The sequence below is a fragment of the Cetorhinus maximus genome, unplaced genomic scaffold, assembly GCF_964194155.1.
Source record: "Cetorhinus maximus unplaced genomic scaffold, sCetMax3.hap1.1 HAP1_SCAFFOLD_495, whole genome shotgun sequence".
Taxonomy (NCBI): domain Eukaryota; kingdom Metazoa; phylum Chordata; class Chondrichthyes; order Lamniformes; family Cetorhinidae; genus Cetorhinus; species Cetorhinus maximus.
Genome location: NW_027596437.1, coordinates 275,386 through 301,620, shown reverse-complemented (window position 1 = coordinate 301,620; position 26,235 = coordinate 275,386). Strand labels below are relative to the sequence as shown.

At 44.9% G+C, this 26,235-nt stretch overlaps 2 protein-coding genes and 1 pseudogene across 2 annotated transcripts in view; 2 read left to right on the top strand and 1 right to left on the bottom strand.

Annotated features, from left to right (window-relative positions):
- Positions 1–1,210: 1,210 nt before the first annotated feature.
- On the top strand, positions 1,211–7,786 carry LOC144673868 (uncharacterized). Its single transcript, XM_078535507.1, has 2 exons — positions 1,211–1,307; positions 6,484–7,786. Exons 1-2 carry the CDS (start codon positions 1,211–1,213, stop codon positions 7,647–7,649), a joined length of 1,263 nt encoding a protein of 420 aa, XP_078391633.1. The 3' UTR covers positions 7,650–7,786.
- LOC144673863 (uncharacterized) lies at positions 1,253–24,579 on the top strand (annotated as a pseudogene).
- The window catches only part of LOC144673867 (uncharacterized), a 28,255-nt gene continuing 12,424 nt past the window's right edge, over positions 10,405–26,235 (bottom strand). Inside the window, 3 exon segments of the mRNA XM_078535506.1 lie at positions 10,405–11,700; positions 11,753–13,076; positions 15,268–15,333. Coding sequence (XP_078391632.1) covers positions 11,485–11,700; positions 11,753–13,076; positions 15,268–15,333 — 1,606 coding nt within the window. The 3' untranslated portion in view covers positions 10,405–11,484.

Genomic DNA, 26,235 nt, shown 5'->3' with positions numbered 1-26,235 from the left:
TTTAATACATTCATTGAACACGGCCTCTTTCACCTGACAAGTATGTGGGTTTCTTTCATACTGTAACATCCCAGACAAATGGTATTTGTGAGGTTACAGCATTTTAATACCCTTGATTTGTAACTCCATAATTCATCTACTCTATCACACTGGGGATACTCCCTTCACTTGACTCTTTATTAATAATGTCACTGTGGTATGTGGGGGCACGTAGAATTATTGAATTAAACTCTACCAGGTACTCTATGCTTAACTAACCACTGAACCCTTAAATAAAAGCAATATGCTGCGGATGCTGGAGATCTGAAATAAAGGTATTATTGTGGAAAAAGAAACGGAGCTAATGTTTCGAGTGCAAAATTATTTTCTTCAGAACTGAAGAGAGGGAGAAATAGGATGGGTTTTTTGGCATTGAAAGTGTGTGGGGAGGGTCAAGTAGAACAAAAGAGAGGACGAGGAAGTTGGGAGAAATTAAATAACAATGGTGTGATTGAACGAAAGGCAAAGAGAATGGTAATGGTTATAATAAACAAAGCACAGTCAGTTTTAAAATCAGAATAAAGAACAAAAGATTGTCCAGTTCTGTTCTGAAGAAGAGTCATATTGGACTTGAAACATTAACTCTGTTACTCCCTCCAATGGTGTTGCCAGACCTGTTGAGTTTTTCCACACTTTCGTTTTTATTTCAGTGAACCCTTAATATCTGCTCAGTACACTGGTCAATTGATCTTTCCACAGGGGTCAGCGAGTCTGAGAGTTACCCAGCCAGAAAACCTTTTCTATTCACCTCTTCCATTTCTACAGCAGACAGACAATGTTCTGACAGTGTCAGCAGGGATATGGAATTAATTGGATAGATATTCCAAAAAGCCATCTGTGCTGTGTCATCTGCAAAACAGCGAACATTCAGTGTCAGGATAAAGAGAGGAAGAGCGAGAAACCAGTGACTGTGGCATTGAACCCAGCTAGAGTCAGCACCTTCAGGGGAGGAGAGGGAGGGAAACCAGTGGGAAAAGTTTTAAAAGCTCCCACCAGAGAGCAGCAGTTTAAATCACTTTTAGAAATCTTAATTGCGGAACAAAATTATTTTCGAGTATTGGATATTTCAATGGCGCTGCTGATACCCAACATTCCCTGCGGCTGTGAATGTGCTCAATTAACACTACAGGAACTTAGTGCGCAGGCGCGGTGGTGCTGAACTACCATGAGCATGCGCAGTGCCACCTGTTTCGGAGCGGCCGTGCGAGTGCGGGGGTTTTGGAAATGGGTGAGAGCGGGCGGGGCGGAGGGAGGAATGGAGCCCAAAGGTGAGAGTGGGTAGGGAGGGGAAGCTTCATAAAAACCCAGTGGAGGCCTCAAGCCCCGAATAAGACATTGTAGGTCCCGCGTTTACAGCTCGGAGGCTTTGTTTCCGGGCAACAGGCCCAGGTTAGCGGCTGCCATCTTGTTTCAGAGGCAGCAATGCGCATGCGCGACTTCAGACTCATCGACGTTTACAATACATTCGGCCCATCGCGTCTGTGATGGTCAACAAGGATCTGACGTCATTCATCCAATTTTCCAGCTCTGGAGGCTATGGCGACGCAAGTGAATATCTAAATACTTAAATGTTACGAGAGTTTCTAACTCAATCATCCTTTCAGGCACTAAGTTCAAGATTCCCACCATCCTCTGGGTAAAAACATTTCTCCTCAACTCCCCTCTTAGCCTTCTATCTCTTACCTTAAATCTATGCCCCCCTGGTTATTGACTCCTCTACTAATGAAAAAAGTGCCTTCCTAACCACTTTATCTATGCCCCTCATAATCTTATACACCTCTTTCAGGTCCCCTCTCAACTTTTGCTGCTCCAAGGAAAACAACCCCAGCCTATCCAATCTTTCCTCATAACTCAGACCCTTCAGCCCAGGCAGCATCCTGGTAAATCTCTCCACCCACTCCAGTGCAATCACATCCTTCCTATAATGTGGTGACCAGAACTGTCCACAGTACTCCAGTTGTATCCTAACCAGTTCCAGCGTAACCTCCCTGCTCTTGTATTCTATTCCTTGGCTAGTAAAGGCAAGTATCCCATATGCATTCTTGCCACCTTACCTACTTATCCTGATACCTTCAGGGATCTATGGATATGCACACCAAGGTCCCTAAGATCTTCCGTACTTTCTATGTCATACCATTCATAGTATAATCCCTTGCCTTGTTAGCCCTCCCCAAGTGCCTTACCTCACACTTTTCCGGGCTGAATTCCATTTGCCACCGCTCCGCCCACCTAAGCAGTCCATTGATATCCTCCTGCAGTTTACAGCTATCCTCCTCACTATTTTCCACCCTACCAATTTTCGTGTCATCCGCGAATTTCTTGATCCCTTACATTTAAGTCCAAATCATTTATGAACACAATAAACAGCAAGAGCCCTAACACCAAGCCCTGCGGAACCCCACTGGAAACAGACACAGAAACATCCCTCTACTATCACCCTCTGCTTCCTGCCTCTCAGCCAATTTTGGATCCAACATGCCACATTGCCTTGGATCCCATGGGCTCTTACTTTCTTTACCAGTCTGCCATGAGGGACCTTATCAATAGCTTTGCTAAAGCCCTTGCAGACCACATAAAATGCATTACCCTCATCAACATTCCTGGTTACCTCCTCAAAAAATTTGATCAAATTTGTCAAACACGACCTTTTTTTAATAAATCTATGCTGACTATCCCTGATTAATCCATGTCTCTCCAAGTGCAAATATATTCTGTCCCTCAGAATTCTTTTGTGTGACCATCTTGGTGATGTAACGGAGTGGGCGTGACTTCAGGGTTCCAGTGACCGGGAGAGAAAATCGGTGACTCATTGGTTTTACTTCCACTCCACACACAGGAGCTGGAGACAGGTCCAGGTTAACAGATGGACAATGTGCTGTAGGGCGCATGTGTGACCTTCTGGAGAACATAAAAACAAGAACATCAGAATTAGGAGCAGGCCATTTGGCCCATCAATTTTGGTTCCCCACTTAATGGATCATGCCTGATCTGATTGTGGCCTTCACTTTCCTGCAACCAACCCCTCCCAAACCTTTGACTCCCCTATGGATCAAAAATCTGTTGAACTCAGCCTTGAATTTATTCAATGTCTCAGCCTCCACTGCTCACTGGAAAAGGGAATTCCAAAGACTAATGACCCTCAGAGAGAAGAAATTTCTCTTTCTCTCAGAGCCAAATGAGAGTCACTTTATTTTTTATCTGAGCCTCCTAGTTCTAGATTCCTCTATGAGGGGAACCATCCTCTCGGCATCTACCCTGTTAAGCTACCTCAGAATCTTACATAATTAAAAGCAAAATACTGCTGATGTTGGAAATCTGAAATAAAGACAGAAAATGCTGGAAAATCTCAGCAGGTCTGACAGCATCTATGGAGAGAGAAACAGAGTTAACGTTTCGAGTCTGTCTGACCCTACTTCAGAGCTGAGTTTTTCCTGCATTTTCAGAATCTTACATGTTTCAATAAGATCACCTCTCATTCTTTTGAACTCCAATGTGTATGGGCCCAATCTGCTCAACCTTTCCTCATGATACAAACATCCTCACTCCAAGAATCAGCTCAGTGAACCTTCTCTGAACTGCTTCAATGCAACTATGTCCCTGCTCAAGTTATCTTGGATCAGCAGGCAGGGGGAGAGAATGTTGTGAATTCTATACTGGGTTTTGGAAACTCCTTTTACAGGTGGTTAGAAGTGGAGGATTTACACACAGCAAACTCAAATCAAGAGAAATGTTTGTCTCTTCTGAATTTCTAACCTCAACTGGCACTTATGACTTTTGTAATCTCCTTTTACAGGGAGTTAGAAGATATGAAGACTGTGAGACCTTTCTCTGACTCCAGCACTTCTGGTAACTTTACAGTTGCAGACTCCAGCAGGAGATTTTAAATTTAAAAACAGTGAAATTATTTCAGGGGTGAGTGTTATTGAGCATCCATCTACAATTTAGAGCTCTTCATGCTGTGCTCTGGTTCTATGGCTCTGGGGCTGGTGTGGATCCATTACTGTGGATCTGAATTCATGTCCATCCATTGTTCTGTTTCATCTCTGCCCTCCCTGATCACCTCTCTGCCATTGTTTAACTTCCTCTGCCTCTAATCATAGGTGTATTTAACCATGTTTGGTATTTTACTGTTATTTCCACAAACCGTCTAAATGAGGTTTCCACTGCTGTCCATCCCGTGGCCTACTCACTGCTGATTTACCAGCTTTATCTTCCATAGTCAGGAATTGATTTTCCTGCACTATAGTCCATTTCTCTTCTGCTTCTGTGCTTATATCGACCGTTTTTATTGCACCATTTTTACTCTTCGTAGTTCATCCTGCACATCCTGAAACGTCAACTCTCTTTCTCTTTTTGCAGTTACTGCCTGACATGCTGAGTATTTCCAGCATTTTCTCTTTTTATTTCAGATTTCCAGCAGCTGCAGTATTTTGCTTTTGTTTTATTGCAGGCGTTTCTCACAGAATTGAGTCTAGAAACAGAGATGAACCAATTGAGAGTTGGTTTATGTCGGATGGTTGCAGAGGTTGATCCCTGTCCTCCTGTGTAGCACCGTTTCCATGCAGTCATAGAATGATTACAATACAGTCGGAGGCCACTTAGCCCATCCTGCCCATGCTGGCTCTCTGCAAGAGAAAATCAGCGAGTCCCACTCCCCTGCCCTTTCCTCATAGCCCAGCAGGATTTTTTTTATCTCTCCAGGGTCTTTGTCCAATTTCTTTTGAAGGCCTTTGTTGCATCAGTTTGAGCTGGAGGGGAGATGGAGGAGAAGCTGCTGGGTTTAACCCCGAGATGGTGGAACCCAGTCAGGCTTGGCAATTTCCAATGTCAGGGAAGGCAGATTCTAGGGGAGATCAGGTTGTTAAACGGACACTGTCTGTACAATGTAAAAAGGGATCGTTTAAGGATTAGGTGTTCTTGCAGATGTTTTTTATCTATTTTACTTATACATATTTTTACAATATCCTTGGGATTTGGGGGTCACTAACAAGACCAGCAGCAGATATCACCCATCCCCAGTTACCTGTGGAGAAGATGATGTTTGACCTTCTTGAACCGCTGCAGTCCGTGTGGTGAAGGTGCTCCCACAATGATGTTAGATAAGGAGTTACAGGTTATTCACCCAGCGATGATGAAGGAACAGTGATATATGTCCAAATCAATAAAATGTTCTAAGGCATTTCACAGAAATATTACAAAGCAACATTTGACACTGAGCCACATGAGGAGATATTAGGGCAGGGGCAAAACCAGAAGAGAGAGAGAGAGACCAAAAGCTTGGCCAAAGAGCTGGGTTTTAAGGTGTATCATGAAGGAGGAAAGTGAGGTAGAGAGATGGAGAGGTTTAAGGAGGAAATTCCAGAGCCTGGAGTTTAGGCAACTGAAAGAACGGCCACCAATGGCAGAGCAGTTAAAATCAGGAATGTTCAAGAGGCAGGAATTAGATGAGCGCGAAGATCTCAGAGGGTTGTAGCTGGAGGAGATTACAGGGATAGGGAAGAGAAGAGGCATGGAGGGATTTGAAAACGAGGAGGAGAATTTTTAAATTTTGGTGCTTCTTAAATTGGAACCTCTTAGGTCAGCGAGCACAGGGGCGATGGGTGAACAAGACTTGGTGTGGGCAAGCACACGGGTAGCAGAGTTTTGGATGACCTCAAGATTACAGAGAGCTTGTATGTCGGAGGTTGGTCAGGAGTGTGTTAGGATAGTTAAGTCTAGAGGTAAGAAAGGAATGGACAAGAGTTTCAGAAGCAGATGAGCTGAGACTCGGGTGCAGTGGGGCGATATTACTGAGGTGGAAATGGACGGTCTTGGTGATGATGTGGATATGTGGTCGGATGCTCAGTTTGGGATGAAGCATGTTACTGAGGTTGTGAATACTCTGGTTCAACCCCAGACAGTTGCCAGGGAGACAGATGGAGTCGGTGGCTAGGATGTGAAATTTGTTGTGGAGACTGAAGACTATGGCTTTTAAATTCCCAATATTTAATTAAAGGAAATTTCTCCTCATCCAGCACGGTTTTCAGACAATTAGGATGGTCTGTGAGTTGCAGGGCAATTCAGAGGTGATGGTGTTCACACACACCTGCTACCCTGGTCCTTCTAGATGGTGGAGGTTGAGGGTTTTTATCTTTTTGTATCTCTCTCTCTGTCTCTGCATATAGAGGCCAGAGTCTTGTGTAGGCCCAGACTAGGAGGCAGGTTCCCTTCCCTGAAGGACATTAGTGAACCAGTTGGGTTTTTAGGACAATCCGGCAGTTTTCACGGTCACTTATTCCTAGTGCCGGCCTCACAAATTACCAGATTTATTCAGCTCAGTTTCACAACCTGTCTTTGTGTTTTTGTGGGTTCTCTGTCACTCACTTTTGTCTGTTTTAAATCAGTTTCACAGGGTATCAGAAGGGGAGCATTTTCAAAATGAAACAACAAATCAGTATCTGACAGAGTTGACTAATTTATTGAAACCTGAATGTCATTGGATTTTGAACATGGAAGGAAAAAGCACCGTTCACAGTGGGGAGAAACCATACACGTGTTCTGTGTGTGGACAAGGCTTCAGTCAATCATCTGGCCTGTCGAGACACAAGTGCAGTTCCAGTGGGGAAGAACCAGGGAAATGTGGAGACTGTGAGGAAAGAATCAACTACCCGTCTGAACTGGAAATTCACCAACGCAGCCACAGCAGGGAGAGACCATTAGTCTGCTCTGTATGTGGGAAGAGATTCACTCAGTTATCCACCCTGCTGACACATCAGCGAGTTCACACTGGGGAGAGGCCCTTCACCTGCTCCAAATGTGGGATGGGATTCACTCAGTCTTTCAACCTGCTGAGACACCAGCGAGTTCACACTGGGGAGAGACCGTTCACCTGCTCCGAGTGTGGGAAGGGATTCAGTCAGTTATCCACCCTGCAGACACACCAGCGAGTTCACACTGAGGAGAGATCTTTTAAATGTCCAGAATGCAGGAAGTGCTATAAAAGTTTAAAGGAACTGATGTTCCATCAACGTGTTCACAGTGAGGAGAGACCTTTTAAATGCCCAGACTGTGATAAGTGCTATAAAGGTTCCAGGGAACTGATGTTTCATCAACGTGTTCACACTGACGAGAGACCGTTCAGGTGCTCTCACTGTGGGACTGGGTTCAGGTGGCCATCTCAGCTCACTGAACACCAGCGAATTCACACTGGGGAGAGACCGTTCACCTGCACTGAGTGTGGGAAGGGATTTACTCGGTCATCCCACCTCATGACTCACCAGCAAGTTCACACTAATGAGAGACCTTTTAAATGCCCAGACTGCGGGAAGTGCTGCAAAAGTTCCAGCAATTTGATGTCCCATCAACGTGTTCACACTGAGGAGAAACCTTTTAAATGCACAGACTGCGGAAAGTGCTTTAAAAGTTCCAGCGATCTGATGTGCCATCAACGTATCCACACTGATGAGAGACCGTTCAGGTGCTCTCACTGTGGGACTGGGTTCAAACGATCATCTCAACTCACTGTACATGAGCGTATTCACACTGGGGAGAGGCCATTCACCTGCTCCAAGTGTGAGAAGAGATTCACTCAGAAATCCAACTTGCTGAGTCACCAGCGAGTTCACAAGTGACTGCAGTAGTTGGATTTTGCTGTTAATCGCATCCAGGATGCAACCATGTTCATTGGGGTCTTTTTATGCTGATGTTTGCAAATTCCAGCCCAATTACATGTGTTATTATTCTGGATAAAAGTAAAATAAATCAGCTTTTTGTTAAACACACAGTCTGTTGAATCTTGTTGATATCCCTGACATAAGTTAGTTCCTTTTGAAGTGGTCTCCCTCTCCCCTGTCTCCTCCATCCTCACCAACAACAAGTGTGAGGAGCTCATGGAGCTTCTTTGTCACTAAGATTGAGACAATCTGATCAGCTGCCTCTGCTGCTTCCCTCCCTTTCACTAACCCACCGGACCAAACTGTGTCTAAAGTTCCCTTTTGTCTGAGCCCTGAACTCACATCTTTCCCCAGTTTCTCTTCTATTGCCTGTCAATCCCTGTCAGACTTCATCTTGTCCATGATGCCATTTCCACTAAACTGCTGACCATCCATCTTCCCCATGTTGCTGATATCGTTAACAGTTCTCTCTCTCTCTCTTATGGTTTTGTCCCTCTCACCTTTAAATACACCATTCTCACCCTTCCTGAAAAAAAAACCACCCTTGGCCCCACTGTCCTTGCAAACTGCTGCCCCATCTCCAACCTCCCTTTCCTCTCCAAACTTGGTGTCCCCCCAAGGATCTATCCTTGGCCCCTCCTATTTCTCATCTACAAGCTTCACTAGGTGACATCATCCAAAAGCACCGTGTTAGTTTTCACATGTACACTGACAACGCCCAGCTCTACCTCACTGAGCAGAAATTTCCTCCAATTAAAAATTGGGAAGACCAAAGCCATTGTCTTCGGTCACCACTACAAATTCCGTTCCCTAACTACCGAGTCCATCCCTCTCCCTGGGAACTGTCTGAGGCTGAACCACACTCTTCACAATCTTGTCAGATTTGACCCCAAGATGAGTTTCTGACCACATATCCACATCATCACTAATACCAGATATTTCAATCTCCATAACGTCGCCCGTCTCTACTCTGCCCCAGCTCATCTGCTGCTGAAACCCTCATCCATGCCCATGTTACCTTTAGACTTGACGATTCCAATACATTCCTGACCAGCCTCTCACATTCATCCCACCCCCATGTGGAAATGTGAGATCACCCTAAACTCTGCTGCCCGTGTGCTTTCTCACACCAAGTCCCGTTCGCCCATCACCCCTATGCTCACTACATTGACTCCTGGTCAAGCAATACCAAGACTTTGAAATTTGCATTCTGTTTATAAACCCTTCCCTGGCCTTGTCCCTCCCTGTGTCTGTCATCTCCAGTCACACACCCACTGATATATCTGCACTTCTCCCATTCTGGCCTCTTTAGTAACCCTGATTTTAATCACTCCACCATTCTTGGCCATGTCCAGGCGTGAAACTTTGAAATTCCCTCCCTGAACCCCTCCACCTCTCTGTCCTGATGAAAGATGCTTGTTAAAATCTGCCTCTCCAATCAAGGTTTCAGCCATCGACTCAAATATTGCCCTGTGACTCGGTATCAACATTTTCTTCCTGAAACTGCTCTGAAGCACCTCGGGATGTTTTATTACATTAATCGTGTTGTATAAATTCACCATGTTACTGTTTCATGACAGGCAGTTTGTGCAAAGTAAGATTTGCTGACTTCCAGGTGAAATTGTTTCTGCAGTAAAATAGTTAACGTAGATTAAATTGGATTAATATTCATTGAAGCAAAATCTACAATTTTAAATCATCCATCAAAGGGAAAGAAAATTCTTGTGTCCATTTAGCACCTTCCAAATCCTCAGAACATTACAACGCGTTTCACAGTCAATGATGCATTTTGGAAGGAAGAATGAGGAGAGCCAGAATAGACTAAATGGTACAGTTTTAAACAGAGTGCAGGAACAGAGTGACCTGGGAGTGTATAGACACAAACCTTTGAATCCATCAGGACAGGTTGATCAAATTGTTTATAAAAATCTCATGGAGCCCTTGGTTTCCTAATGGAGGTATGGAGTGGAAAAGCAAGACAATTATACTGAATCTTTATAAATCACAATTAATCCTCATCTGAAATCTTGTGCTTAATTCTGAGCACCACACTTTGGGAAAGATGTCAAGGCCTTGGAGAGGGTGCAGAGAAAATTGACCAGAATAGTATCAGGTATGAGGGGTTTCAGTTGTGGAGAGACTGGAGAAGCTGGGATTGTTCTCTTTACAGCAGGGAAGGTTAAGGAGTGATTTAATAGAAGTGTGGTAATATTTATTTTTAGGAATTTTTGTTTACATAGGGAGAAATTGTTTCCATTGGCAGGATGGTTGGTGTGTCAACTGACTGAGTGACTCTCTTCCCACACTCAGTACAGGTGAATGGTTTCTCTCCGGTACGAGTGAGTCAGTATTTCATCAGATCTTTAGAGCTTTTAAAACTCTTCAGACAGTGAGAACAATTAAAAGGTCTCTTATCAGAGTGAACAACTTGATGGGCAGTGAGGCTGGACACACAAGTGAATCCTTTCCTAACATATGGAGCAGATGAACAGCACCTCCCTGGTGTGAACTCACAGGTCGTAGGGATTGAACTCCTTACTTACAACAGGATCGGACGTGACAATAGAGTTCAGTTATTGAGCAGCTTTATTAAGAGAAAGGCAGGACAAATTCCTAGACTAAAGGCAAAGTTCAGACAGTGATTTACAGAACAATGTGAACTCTATACTTCCCGTGTTGTATCTGGACAGCAGAGCGCGCTTCTTTCCCCATAGCTTCTGGTTTTCTTGTGGAGTTTCCAGCTTTCTTGCTTCTTTATTATTTCTTCATCGTCTTCTCTTTGTTCTTTTCTCCACTGCATCAAACCCCTTGAGAGGGCTGTTCATATGCTGGAAACCCCCCTAACTCACTCCCCTGAGGCTACCAATCAGAACTGTCCACGTACATTTCACTACACAATCATGTGGCTTTTGTCCAATCACAGGTGTGTTCATGTGAACAGCATTTGCCTGTTGATGAGAGGAAGATACAAGGAGGATATGAGGAATTTCTCCTCTCAGAGGGTCGTTAGTTTCGGACTTCTCTCCCACAGAGAGCAGTGGGGACCGGGTCATTGAATAGATTCAAGGCTGAGTTAGAGAGATTTTTGATCTTCAAGGGAGTCAAGGGTTATTATGTAGGTCGGTGAGAAAGTGGAATTAAGGCCACAATCAGATCAGATCTTATTGAATGACAGGGTAGGCTCAATGGACCGAATGGCCTCCTCCTGCTCCTGTTTTTTATGTTCTTTTGTTCCCCATATCCGAGAAAAGGGAACTGTGAAAAATATCAGTGAACATGGGCAAGTGGGGTGTTCAGCAGTTTAGTGGGAATAGGATTGAGGGAAGGGGTGGGTCTCATGGACAAGATGAGCTCTGAGAGGGCATTAGGGTAGATAGGGAAAAGGTGGAGAAAGATTATGGTTCAGGGCTTGGAGAAGGGGCAGCTTCAAAGGCAGTTTGGCCCGATGGGTTCATGGAAGAGAGGGAAGCAGCAGATCAGATTGTCTCAATCTTAGTACAAAGAAGCTCCATGAGCTCCTCATACTTTTTTGCTGGAGCTGAGGATGGAGAAGATAGGGGAGAGCAAGAGCCTTTCAAAAGAACTCAACTGTGTTAGAGAAACTAAAAAGAGTCAACACGCTATGTTTAATGCAAAGCTGATCTATTTGACTTTTGTCCAGAATATTAACACCTGTAACTGGGCCGGAGTTTATTTACATCAGCAGAAACAGACCCAATGAACATGATTCAGTCCTGGATGCAATTAACAGCAAAATTTAATCACCGTCGTTACTTCTAAACTTCCTGGTGATTCAGCCGAGTGAATAAATGACCGAATTTCTTCCCACACACGGAACAGGCTCCCCAGTGTGAACACACTGGTGTCTCAGTAGTTGGGGTGACTGAGAGAATATCTTCCCACATGCGGAACAGGTGAACGATCTCTCCCCAGTGTGAACTCGCTGGTGTGTAATGAGATCTGATGATCTCCTGAACCCAGTCCCATAGTGAGAGCTCCTGAACGGTCTCTAGTCAGTGTGAACATGATGGGACATCAGTTCCTCCGATCTTTTATAGCACTTCCCACAGTCTGGGCATTTAATCAGTGTGAACTCGCTGATGTCTCAGCAGGTTGGATGAGTGAGCAAATCCTTTCCCACACTTGGAGCAGATGAATGGCCTCTCCCCAGTGTGAATTCGCTGGTGTGTCAGCATGTGGGATAAACAAGTAAATCCCTTCCTGCACTCGGAGCAGGTAAATGGCCTCTCCCCAGTGTGAGTGCGCCGGTGTGTCAGCAATTCTGATAAGGTAGTGAATCCTTTCCCACACTCGGAGCAGATAAATGGCCTCTCCCCAGTGTGAACTCGCTGGTGTGTCAGCAGGTGGGATGTCTGAGTGAATCTCTTCCCACAGTCGGAGCAGGTGAATGGCCTCTCCCCAGTGTGAATTCGCTGGTGTGTTAGGAGGTGGGATGAGGTAGTGAATCCCTTCCCACACTCAAAGCAGGTGAACGGCCTCTCCCCAGTGTGCGTGTACTTGTGTACAGTGAGGTCAGCTAATCGCCTGAACCCAGTCCCGCAGTGAGAGCACCTAAACGGTCTCTCATCAGTGTGAACACGTTGATGGGACATCAGCTCCCCAGAACTTTTATAGCACTTCCCGCAGTCTGGGCATTTAAAAGGTCTCTCCCCAGTGTGAACTCGCTGGTGTATCAGCAGGTTGGAGGAGTGAGAAAATCCCTTCCCACATCTGGAGCAGGTGAACGGCCTCTCCCCCGTGTGAACTCGCTGGTGTCTCAGCAGGGTAGATGATTGCCTGAACCCAGTCCCACAGTGAGAACACCTGAACGGTCTCTCGTCAGTGTGGACACGTTGATGGGACATCAGTTCCCCAGAACTTTTATAGCACTTCCCGCAATCCGAGCATTTAAAAGGTCTCTCTCCTGTGTGAACTCGCTGGTGTCTTCGCAGGTTGGAGGAGTGAACAAATCCCTTCCCACACCTGGTGCAGGTGAACGGCCTCTCCCCAGTGTGAACTCGCTGGTGTTTAGTGAGGTCAGATGATTGCTTGAACCTAGTCGCACAGTGAGAGCAGCTGAATGGTCTGTCGTCAGTGTGAACATGTTGATGGGACACCAGTTCCTGGGAACTTTTATAGCACTTCCCGCAGTTCAGGCATTTAAAAGGTCTCTCGTCAGTGTGAACTCGCTGGTGTCTTAACAGGTTGGATGAACAAGCAAATCCCTTCCCACACTTGGAGCAGGTGAACGGCCTCTCCCCAGTGTGAATTCGCAGGTGTGTGAGAAGGTGTGACAAGGAAGTGAATCCCTTCCCACAGTTGGAGCAGGTAAATGGCCTCTCCCCAGTGTGAGTGCCCCGATGAAATTCCATCTTGAATGAGTAACTGAATCTTTTACCATCCTCCCCACACTTCCATGGTTTCTCCCTGTTGTGACTGCATTTATGTTCTGACAGGCCAGATGATTAGCTGAAACCCCGTCCACAGACAGAACACGCGTACGGTGTCTCCCCACTGTGAAAGCTGCTTTCTCCTTCCACGTTCAAAATCCAATGATATTCAGGGTACGATAAATTGGGCGACTGTCAGATCCTGATGTGATGTTTAGTTTGATGTTTGCAAATCATCACCTTCTAATACCCTGTGAAATTGATTTAAAACAGAATAAAGGGAGTGAAAACACAAAGGCAGGTTGTGAAATTGAACTGAATGAATCTGGTAATTTGAGGGGCTGGCACTAGGAAAACATGACTGTGAAAGCTGCTGGATTGTCGTAAAAACCTGACTGGTTCACTAATGTCCTTCAGGGAAGGAACTGACCACCTGATCCGGGTCTACACAGGACTCTGACCTCTATTGGAGCAGAGAGAGAGAGATGGGAGAGGTGGAGGGGGGGGGGGGGGGGGGAGAGAAGGTGAGGGATTTCAAATACCTACAACTCAACCAGAACTTTGACAGGATCTTCCAAGCCCTCAACTTCCACCACCTAGATGGACAAGTGTAGCAGGTGTATGTGGACACCATCACCTCCAAGTTCCCCTCCAAGTCACACACCATCCTGACTTCAATGAAAGCAAAATACTGTAGAGGCTGGAGATCTGAAATAAAACAGGAAGCGTTTGAAAAACTCAGCAGGTTTGGCAGCATCTGTGGAGCGAGAAACAGTGTTAATTTTTCAGGGTGTACAGAATGAATTACGGGGTATAAAAATGATGCAGAATCTGACGGTCAATATAAGCTCAGAAGCAGAAGAGAAATGGACTATAGTGCAGGAAAAACAATTCCTGATTGTGAAAGATGCTGTGGGAAGATGAAGCTGGAAAGCCAGCAGCACATGGTCAGGGGATAGGCAGCGGTGGGAACCTCATTGAGACACAGTCAGCAGACATAACAATGAAATACTGAACGCATTTAAAATACACTCATTGTTCAATCACTGAGCATAGCACGAAAAGCTCTAAATTGCAGGTGAATGGTCAAAAGTACTCACCTCTGAAACAATTTCAGTTTTTAATATGATAATCTGCTGGAGTTTAAACCTCCATCTGGTATTTATGAAACCTCCCCGCCCACCGGCTCCATTCACTCGCCATTTCTCAGCTCTTAGTACAGCTAATACTACGCATGCTCTAGTTAGAGCCACTAAGGCGCATGCTCGAACCATAGCCCGGTGCTGCGACTGCGCAAGGCGCTCCTGTAGTGAAGATAGGGCACATTCAGCTCCGCTGTGCATGCTGGGTAAGCACTCCGCCATTGAGTGGTTTAATTTTTGAAGAAAATATTATGTTTTTTGCTCCGATTACGATTGGAGCCATGGGATAAAATTATTAAAGCCTGCATAAATACGGAAAAATGCACGGGCTCTCCCACAGTTCCATCCTGGATGCCATTGACAGCAGAACAATCCCGTACAATTGGATTTGAACTTGCTGGAGTCTCAGCAGCTGGGGTGAACAAATGATTTTTCTCCCCCCATACAAAGAACATTTCAACTTAATCTTGTCAGTAAGAATGTTTCGATGGTGGATGAAATGTTTTGAACATTTAAAGTAAGGGTATTAACAGCTGGGCAGACTAAGTGAATCCCTTTGAATACACAAAGTGTCTGAATGATCTCCCTCAGGTGTGACTATGCTGCAATGTCAGCAAATGTGATGATCGAGTGAATCCACTTCCACTTTCACCTGTTGAATGATTTTTTTCACGGTGGAATCTCAAACCATTGCAGAAATGAGTTCTACATTCTCAGCCATTTTTTTTATTATTCATTCGCTGGATTTGGGCGTCGCTGGCTAGGACAGCATTTATTGCCCACTCTTAATTACCTTTGAGGTGGTGGTGAGCTGCCTTATTGAACCGTTGCAGTCCACGTCATGTAGGTACACCCACAGTGCTGTTAGGGAGGGAGTTCCAGATAGAGAAAAGCAGGTGCTGTAAATCTGAAACAAAAACAGAAAATGCGGGGATTATCAGCAGACCTGATTGTGTATATGAATAGAGAAACAAAGTTTACATTTCAGGTCTATGACCTTTTCTCAAAACTGCACTGTGTCAGTGCACAGACCTGAAAATTTACCTTTGTTTCTCAATCCATTGATGTGTCAGATATTCTGAGTATTTCTGGCATTTTATGCTCTTATCTCTGGTTAAAGAAGTTGGACATTACATTTATTCATGATTAACTTCTATTTATTCTCATCTATATGCAAGTGAAAACATCTTCCACTTGTCAACCCTGTCAAATCCCTGTATAATCTTAAATTCCTCGATCAGGCATTCCTCACTTTCTTTTCTAGAGAAAACCTATTTAACATGCTCAGTTTTTGTGATTGATACAACTTTTCATTTTCGGCATCATTCCAGTAGATCTTTCTTACGCTTTCTTCAGTGTTCCTAGATCCATTATATAATATGGAGACCGAGCTAATCTGAGTATCCAACTCACCGTTTGCTCACAACTCACAAATGCCTGTTTGTTGGAAGGATCAGTAGGAGAGAGGACTGTGGTTTCCAGCTGTGATTCAACATCCCCTATTCAGCCATTTTTCGCATTAGCAGAAAATAAGACCAGTTTAAATGAACAAATCCAATGAGCCACTCTGTGACATTATGGAGCATCTACAAATTTGTCTGTTACAATTATAATGAAGTAGAGGTCCATTTTCACTCTTAGTTCAGCAATTATGCCATGAAGAACAATGTTGGAGAATGACTGGATTTCAGCATGGTGACACTAGGACAGACTAAATTAATATGATTGCTGAGCAGCGAGATGGTGGATTTGAAATTTGTGTGCACCTTGTTTGTGCATTTTCCTGATTAAAAGATAAATTAAATTCATTCAATTAAAAACATGTCATGTTCAGTGTGGCAGGCTGTTACAAGTGGGGTACCTGAAGGATCAGTGTTGGGGCCACAATTGTTCACAATCTATATAAATGATTTGGATGTAGGACCAAATATAATGTTTCCAAATTTGCTGATGACACACAGCTAGGTGTGAATGTAAGTTGTGAGGAGGATGCAAGGAGGCTTCAAGCAGATTTGGACAGGTTAAGTGAATGGGCAAGAACATGGCTGATGGAATATAATGTGAATAAGTATGAAGTTATCTACTTTGGTGGAAAAAAACAGAAAGACAGATTATTTCTTAAATGCTGAGAGATTGGGAAGTGTTGATGTCCGAAGGAACCTGCGTGTCCTTGTTGATGAGTCACTAAAAGCTATCATACAGGTGGAGCAACAATTAAGAAGGCAAATGGTATGTTGACCTTCATTGCAATGGGATTTGATGACTTGTAACAGCCTTGGTGAGACCACACCTGGAGTATTGTGTACAGTTTTGTTCTCCTTATCTAAGGAACGATATACTTTCCATAGAGGGAGTGCAACAGAAGCTCACCAGACTAATCCCTGGGATGGCGGGATTGATTTATGAGGAGGGATTGAGGAAACTAGGTCTTTCTTCTCTAGAGTTTCGAAAAATGAGAAGTGATCTCGTTGAAACTTACAAAACTCATACAGGATCGATGTAGATAGGATGTTTCATCTGGCTGGCGAGTCTAGAACCATGGAACACGGTCTCAGAATAAGGGACAGGCCATTTAAGGATGAGATGAGGAGGATTTTTTTTCACTCAGAGGGTGGGGAATCTTTGGGATTCTCTACCCCAGAGGGCTGTGGAAGCTCAATCATTGAGCATGTTCAAGACAGAAATCGATAGATTTCTGGATATTAATGTCATCAGGGGATATGGGGAGAGGGTGAGAAAGTGGTGTTGAGCAAGATGATCAGCAATGATCTAAATGAATAGCAGAGCGGCCTCGATGGGCCAGATGGCTTAATGCTGCTTCTATTTCTTAAGTTTGAGGTAGAATTTTCAGCATCTGCGGTATCTTGTTCTTGGATCACGGTGGATCAGATCTAAATCACTTAACATTAGTGTTTAAATAAATAAGAGAAATAAATTTGAAAGATTGAGACAACAGTAACTTCCACTATGTTCAACATGAAACTAAACTCACTGTTTATTCATCATCAATAACAACTTTAAACACAAAGTTTCCAGCCAGGATTGAACCGGACACTTTCTCATGTAAAGTAAACGTGAGAATCACTGCACTGGGGAAATGAGTGTGAATCCCCCCCGGACAGAGGGGAACTGACCATCCATCTCTAGCTCTAATTCCCAAACAGAAAATGCTGCCAAGAATCAGCAAGTCAGGCTGAGTCTGTGGCCGCTCTCAGCTTTGGAAACCGTCACAATGCACGGGTGATTGACGGCAGCTCCGGACCAATAGGAAGAGAGGGCGGGACTGGAGGACCGCCCTGGAGCGTCTGCTCCTCCAACCAATCGGAGTGAGTGAGGGGCGGGACAATGACTGAACCATGCGCAGTAAGAGTACTGGCGATGGAGAGACTTTTTCTCTCGAGTCCGCATTTGGAGGGACCGGTGGACCCGGCGGGTGGGCGGAGAGGCTTCGTAAAGATGTGTAATCCGCAAACCCCGAAAAAGAACTTAACGGTCCCCGTTTAGACCGAGCGTGGCCGCAGATTCCAGGGCTTGGCGCGGGTTAACGGCCGCCCTGGGCAATGTTTTCAATGACCGGGGTGAGCCTGTGGCCAATAGTTCAGAATGGGGACAACTTGTCCAACTTTGAGTCCCAATGTCTTATTAATGAGGCAGAGCAGCAAAGAAAAGGAAGCAAATCCTGCTCTCCTGATCCCACTATATCATGGGATGTCCTGCCCCATGTGTCCAATGATCTGCGAGTCTGTTCAGTCACATGAAGACCCACAGCAGAAACTCATGACCCTGAATAGACGCCATCCTCAAACTGAGGGACTGCTGATGACAATGAGGGGCAATCTGCAGCAGGGCGCATGTGCGCTCATCCTAGGACAGGCAACAGGAGGAGAGGATGCTGTGAATTTATATCCTGGGCTGTCAGGGATGCATTTTGGAAACTCCTTTTGCAAGGGGTTGGAAGGGGAGGATTAATACAGAGCAAACTCAAACCAAGGGAAATGTTTGTCTCTTCTAAAGTTCTATCCTGGTCTGTCCGTGATGACTTGTAAACTTCTTTTACAGTGTATTAGAAGAGGACTTCCAGAAAGGAAACTCAAACCAAATATCACATCAAAATCTAACAGCGGCACTCAATTCATCAGAACCTGGATATAATCGTCTTTTGAGTGTAAGCATTGAGTTCTAGATCATTACCACTCACTGCATGTGTCTGTTCTTCCTCACATCCATCCTGTAGATCCTGTCCAAAATCTTAATCTGTGTCCTGAAATCTTTTTATAATCAGCGAATGTGGACAGCTTTTCTTTATCTACTTTCTCTAAACCTGTCATAAACTTGTACACCTCCATCTAATCTTCTCTGAACCCCAGTTTCTCCAACCTAACATTGCAACTAAAATTCCTCATCCCTGGAACCATCCTCGTAAACCTTCTCTGCACCTTCTCAAGGACCCTCACATCCTTCATAATGTGTGGTGATCACTGGTTTGCACAGACCCAGATGTTCTGTGTTCGTGTCTGTGATGTCATTACGCACTGACAATTGCTCAGTGACATCACCCCGCTACCTGGGTATTTACTCAACTGGGAGATTTTTCTCTGACTCCAGTCCTTCTGATATCTCTTAGCTGCAGGCTGCAGCAGGAGATTTTAAAATTGAAAAGTGTGAAATTGTTTCAGAGGTGAGTATTTTTGAGCATTCGTCTACAAGTTAGAGTTTTTACTGCTCTGCTCTGTTACCTGTGCTCTGGTTCCATGGCCCTGGGGCTGGTGTGGCTCCTTTATTGTGGATCTGAATCCATGTGCATCCATTGCTCTGTTTCACCTCTGCCCTCCTGATCACCTCTCTGCTACTGTCTAACTTCCTCTGTCTCTAATATTGGGTGTATCTTAGCTATGTTTAGTATTTTATTATTACTTCTGCCGACCATGCCTAAATGTGGTTTCCACTGCTGCCCATTCCCCCGACCATGTGCTGCTGGCTTCCCAGCTTATCTTCCCACAGTACCTTTCATAGTCAAGAATTGTTTTTTTCTGCACTATAGGCCATTTCTCTTCTGCTTCTGAGCTATTATTGACCGTCAAATTCTGCACCATTTTTATTCTCCATAATTCATTCCACACACCCTGAAATGTTAACTCTTTCATTCTTCACAGACACTGCCTGATCTGCTAAGTATTTCCAGCATTTTCTCCTTTTATTTCAGATTTCCATCAGCTGTGGTATTTTGCTATTATTTGTTATGACACAGTTGATGATAAATGCTGAGTTGTTCAAATCCCAAAGGGAACCTTGAAACAACTGCCACAACTTGTTTTGCAGTCTGTGTAAATTTTGAGATGTGTGCCTTGAATTTAGTAGTAATAAGACCAGCAAGTCTTATAGGTTTTTATAAAACTAAATTAAACATTTATTAACAAGAGAAATGATTTTTAAATACATACATAGATCTATAAATTACTATGATAACTTCTAAATCCCCTAATCAACCTAACTCGTTAAGGCAACAGTAAGATACATAGATTTTAAAAGACCAAGGCAAAGAAAGATAATACCCTGAACAAGTCGAATTCAAAGTGAATTTTCTTACCTTCAGTCCTTTGAAGACAGCAACTTGAGGCATAGATGCTGAAGGCTTTTTCACACTTGTAAGCTCTTAAAAATGCCTTCCCTTACAAACAGTCTTCTCTCCTTTATACATCTTTCCCTCTTTGAATGCAAATACCCATTGTTTCACTATGTCTTTGGACTTTATCTCCCTGATAATAAAAACCTCTCATATAACTAAGTTTTACTATGCATCTTTGGGAAAAATAAACACACTCTTTCTAAACTTCAGCTGGCTAGGTGACACATTTCACTCCCTCTTTTGAAAACAATCCAGCCTGGCTTATTTAAAAATGCAAATGTTCCCTTGACACCTATGTTTCTAAACTTCTCCATGTTTACCTAATTAACATTTCAAACCTAACTCCTCCTTACATCAAAGCACCCAGACTAGCTGCCTCTTATTCAATCAAGTCCTACACACACACACACAGAGCCACATTTAGACACATCTTACTAATACTCTATTTTACAATAAATTCCAACAATATAATGAGAATTATTATATCTTTCTGACATATTTTATTGCAGGTGTTGCTCACAGAACCGAGACTAGAATCACCGACAGACCAGTTAAGAGCCAGTTTATAGGACAGTGGCCTTTTTGTTGCAGATGTTAATTCCTTGACTCCAGTCTGGGTCCCTTTTCATCAAGTCATAGAATCATTGAATGATTACAATACAGACGGAGGCTATTCAACCTGTCCTGCCTGTGCTGGCTGTCTGCAAGAGTAAATCAGCTGGTCCCACTCCCCTGCCCTTTCACAAACACAAGACCAGTAGTAGATATGACCAATCCCCAGTTACCTGTGGAGAAGATGATGTTTGACCTTCTTGAACTGCTGCAGTCTGTGGTGAAGGTGCTCCCACAATGCTATTAGGTAAGAAGTTACAGGTTATTCACCCAGCAATGATGAAGGAAGTGATTTATGTCCAAATCAACAACAACAATTTGTATTTATATAGCGTCTTTCATGGAAGAGAAATTTTCAAGGTGTTTCACAGAAATGCTATAAATAACATTTGACACTGACCCACATAAGGAGATATGAGGGTAGATGGCCAATTGTTTGGTCAAAGTGGCAAGTTTGAAGAAGTATCTTAAAGGAGGAATGTGAGGCAGAGAGATGGAGAGGTTGAGGGAGGAAATTCCACAGCTTATGGCCTTGGAAGCTGAAGGTGTAGCAACCAAAGACGGAGCGATTAAAATCAGGAATGCTCAGGATGTTGGAATTAGATAAGCGCAGATCTGTGTGTGGGGATGGAGGGGGGTGGTGTTGGTTGGGCTGAAGGAGATTATAGGGATAGGGAGGGCAAGATGATTTGAAAATAAGGGTGAGAATTTTAAAATTTTGATATTTCATACCTAGAGCTTTTGTAGGTCAGTGGGCACAGGGAAGATGGGTGAACATTCGTGCCACACAAGTGCCAGGCAATAACCATCTCCAATAAGGGAGAATCTAACCATCTCCGCTTGACATTCAATGTTACCATCGCTGTAGCCCCAACTGTCAACATCCGGGGGAGGAGGGGGCGCAGTTACCATTGACCGGAAACTGAACTGGACTAGCTACAAAAGTACTGTGGCTAAAAGAGCAGGTCAGAGGCTCGGAATCCTGTGAGGAGCAACTCATTTTCTGACTCTCCAAAGCCCGCCCACCATCTACAAGACACAGGTCAGGAGTGTGATGGAATACTCTCCACCTGCCTGGATGAGTTCAGCTCCAACAACACTCAAGATGCTCGACTCCATCCAGGACAAAGCAGCCTGTTTGATTGACACCACATTTACCGCCTTAATCATTCACTCCCTCCACCACTGACGCACAGTAGCAGCAGTGTGTACCACCTACACTGCACTGCAGCAACTCACCAAGCCTCCTTCGAGAGCATCTTCCAAGCACACGAACTCTGCCATCTAGAAGGACAAGGGCAGCAGATACACCACCTGTAAGCTCCCATCCAAGTCACTCACCATCCTGACTTGGAAATATATCACTGTTCCTTCACTGTCAGTGAGTCAAAATCCTGGAATTCCCTTTCTAACAGCACTGTGGGTGTTCCTACACCACATGGACTGCAGTGGTTCAAGAAGGCAGCTCAGCACCACCTTCTCGAGGGCAATTAGGGATGGGCAATGAATGCTGGCCCAGCCAGCGATGACCACATCCTATGAATGAATAAAAAGATGACTTGGTGCAGAATTTCCACTCATCAGGTGGGCGTGTGCCCGACTGGAATGAGTGTAAAATGACGCTCGATGAGGTCAGGCAGCTCTGTGCCTCAGGGAAATTTTCCACACGTGCGCTCGCCCTCCTCCACACAGGCAGTGCTGCATCACACGCCTTAATTGGCCTGCTAGCATGAAATTGTGCTCGGGGCCCCAATCGCGGGCAGCGGTCAGCTTCCCAATCGCCCCTGCCGAGCCCACCCAGCGAGGGCAAAACTCTGCCCTTAGTGTGAGTAGCACACGAGCAGCAGAGTTTTGGATGACCTCAAGATTACAGAGAGGTTGAATGTGGGAGGCCGGCCGGGAGTGCGTTCGGGTTGTTAAGTCTAGAGGTAACAAAGGGATGGATGATGGTTTGAGGAGCTGGTGAACCGAGACTGGGCGGAGTTGGACAATGTTATTGAGGTGGAAATAGGTGGTTTTGGTGATGATGTGGATATGTGGTTGGAAGTTTATCTTGGGGTGAAATATTTCACTGTGATTGTGAACAGTCTGGTTCAGTTGCTATGGAGAGCGATGGAGTTGGTTAGAGAGTGGACATTGTAGCAGGGACTGAAGACAATGGCTTCAGTCTTCCCAATATTTAAATGAAGGAAATTTCTGCTCATCCAGTAGTGGATGTCAGATAAGTCAGGACGGTGTGTGACTTGGAGGGGAATTTGGAGGTGAAGGTGTTCACATACACCTGCTACCCTGGTCTTTCTACTTGGTGTGTAGGTTGAAGGTTTTGGAGATTCTGTCAGAGTTTTGGTCAAGCTGTATATATATATAAAATCCCCCTCCTATCCCTCTCCTTTGCTCCCTGCCTTCTTCCTCCTCTCTTCCCATAGAGACCAGAGTCTTGTGTAGGCCCAGACTGAGTGGCAGGTTCCCTTCCCTGAAGGACATTAGTGAACCAGTCACGTTTTTAGGACAATCGAGCAGTTTTCATGGTCACTTTTTCCTAGTGCCAGCCCCACAAATTACCAGATTCATTCAGTTCAATGTCACAACCTGCCTTTGTGTTTTTGTGGGTTCTCTCTCACTCCCTTTTTTCGGTTTTAAATCAATTTCACAGGGTATTAGAAGGGTAGGATTTGCAGTCAGAAAACTGAAACCAAACATCTCATCTGGATTTCACGGGGTCACTCGATTCACTCTGACCTGAATATTATCAGCCTTTGAACATGGAAGCAAAAAGCACTGTTCACTCCGGGGAGAAACCATGGAAATGTGGGGACTGTGGGAAGGGATTCAATTACCCATCTGAGCTAGAAATTCATCAGCGAGTTCATACTGCGGAGAGGCCATTCACCTGCTCCGAGTGTGGGAAGGGATTCACTAAGTCATCCAACCTGCTGACACACCAGCGAATTCATACTGGGGAGAGACCATTCCTCTGCTCCGAGTGTGGGAAGGGATTCGCTCAATCATCCGACCTGCTGACTCACCAGCAAATACACACTGGGGAAAAGCCATTCACATGCTCCAAGTGTGGGAAAGGATTCACTTGGTCATCCCACCTGCTGAGACACCAGCGAGTTCACACTAGGGAGAGACCACTCACCTGCTCTGAGTGTGGGAAGGGATTCTCTAATTCATCCAACCTGATGAGACACCAGCGAGTTCATATTGACAAGAGACCTTTTAAATGCTCAGACTGCGGGAAGTGCTATAAAAGTTCCCTGGACCTGATGCATCATCAACGTGTTCACACTGACAAGAGACCATTCAGATGCTGTCACTGTGGGACTGGGTTCAGGCGATTATCGCAACTCATTGTTCACCAGCGAATTCACATTGGGGAGAGACAGTTCACGTGCTCTGACTGTGGGAAGGGATTTGCTTATTCATCCCACTTGCTTACACACCAGCGAGTTCACACTGCTGAGAGACCTTTCAAATGCCCAGACTGCGGGAAGTGCTATAAAAGTTCTGGGGAACTGATGTCCCATCAACGTGTTCACACTGATGAGAGACCGTTCAGGTGCTGTCACTGTGGGACTGGGTTCAGGCGATCATCTGAACTCACCGTACACCAGCGAGTTCACACTGGGGAGAGATCATTCACCTGCTCTGAATGTGGGAAGGGCTTCACTCAAACATCCCACCTGCTGAATCACCAGCGAGTCCACACAGGGGAGAGGCCGTTCACCTGCTCCAAGTGTGGGAAGGGATTCACTCAGTTATCCCACCTGCTGAGACACCAACAAGTTCATTTAAACTGATGAGAAACCGTTCAGGTGTTCTCAGTATGGGACTGGGTTCATGCAATCATCTGAACTCACTGTCCATGAGTGAGTCCACTCAGGGGTGAGGTCTTTCAGCTGCTCTCAGTGTGGGAAGAGGTTTACTCAGTCATCCACCCTGCTGAAACACCAGCAAGTTCACAAGTTTCCACAGTGATGGGATTTTGCTGCTAACCACATTCAGGACTGAACCATATTCATTGGATTCTGTTTCTGCTGATGTTAATAAACTCCAGCCCAATTTTAGGGGTTAAGGTTATGGATAAAAGTCAAATAAATCAGTTTTGCACTAAACACAGTGTGTTGAATCTTTTTAATATCTCAAACATAAGTTTGTTACTTTTGAAGTGCTCTCTCCTCCATCCTCACCTCCAACAACAAGCTCATGGATCTTCTCTATCACAAAGATTCAGACCCTCTGATCAGCTGTCTCTGCTGCTTCCCTCCCTTCCACTAGCCCACCGGGCCAAATTGTCTCTAAAGTTCCCGTTTGTCCGGGCCCTGAACTCACATCTTTCTCCAGTTTCTCTTCTATCTCCCTCTCAGTGCTCATCTTGTCTCTGAGACCCACTTTCTGCTCCATTCACCCTATTCTCAATACACTAGACCATCTATCTTCCCCATGTTAGCTGATATTGTTAACAGTTTTCTCTCCTCTTGATATTGTCCTCATCTTTAACTGCACCATCACCATACATCCTAAAACAACCCTTCACTCCACTGTCGTTGCAACCTACTCCCCATCTCCAATTTCTCTTTCCTCTCCAAAGCCCTTGAACTTGGTGTCCCTCAAGGATCTATCCTTGGCCCCTCCTATTTCTCATCTACATGCTGCCAGTAGGTGACATCATCCAAAAGCACCGTGTTAGTTTTCACATGTACACTGACAATGCCCAGCTCTACCTCACCACCATCCCTCTCCATTCCTCCACTGTTACTAAATTATCAAACTGCTTATCTAACACCCAGTACTGGAGCAGAAATTTCCTCCAATTAAAAATTGGGAAGACCAAAGCCATTTTTTTTTTTTTATTGTAAAAATATACTTTATTCATAAAAAATCTTCAATCACATTCAAAACCATTTCAAAAACAACATTACAAGGGTACAATCCAGGTTAAACTTTTACAAAATGTATCACCAGGTGCATCAGTACAAACAATATTACAATCATTTACAGCCTTTCATTTTGATCTGTACAGCCCGAGGGGCTCTAAACAGTTCCCAGTCTCTCGGTGCGCTGTGGTAGAAAGGTCTTAGACAGCGACCCTTCCCCATTGCGCCTTTGCGGCAGCTGCCCCAAGCTTTAGTGCGTCCCTCAGCACGTAGTCCTGGACTTTGGATTGTGCCAGTCCGCAACAATCGGTCGGGGACAACTCTTTGTGCTGGAAGACCAACAAGTTTCGGGCAGACCAAAGCGCGTCTTTCACCGAGTTGATGATCCTCCAGCTGCAGTCGATGTTTATCTCGGTGTGTGTCCCTGGGAACAGCCCGTAGAGCACAGAGTCCTGTGTCACAGAACTGCTCGGGATGAACCTCGACAGCAACCACTGCATCTCTCTCCAGACTTTCTTTGCAAAGGCACAATCCACAAGGAGGTGAACAACGGTCTCTTCCCCACCACAGCCACCTCGAGGGCATCGTGCAGAGGGGGTGAGACTCCTGGCGTGTAGGAAGGATCTGACGGGGAGGGCCTTTCTCACCACCAGCCAAGCTACGTCTTGGTGCTTGTTGGAAAGTTCTGGCGATGAGGCATTCTGCCAAATGACTTTGACAGTCTGCTCGGGGAACCATCCCACAGGGTCCACCCTCTCCTTATCCCTCAGGGCCTCTAGGACGTTACGTGCTGACCACTGCCTGATGGACTTGTGGTCAAAGGTGTTTTTCTGCATAAATTTTTCCACCAGGGACAGGTGGTACGGCACGGTCCAACTACTTGGAGCGTTCCGC

Excerpts from the sequence above, each read along its gene's own strand:
- LOC144673868 (XM_078535507.1), top strand. The coding sequence starts at position 1,211 with ATGCGCAGTGCCACCTGTTTCGGAGCGGCCGTGCGAGTGCGGGGGTTT. Across the intron at positions 1,308-6,483 it reads GGGAGGAATGGAGCCCAAAG|AGTTGACTAATTTATTGAAA; the intron begins GTGAGAGTGGGT and ends AGTATCTGACAG.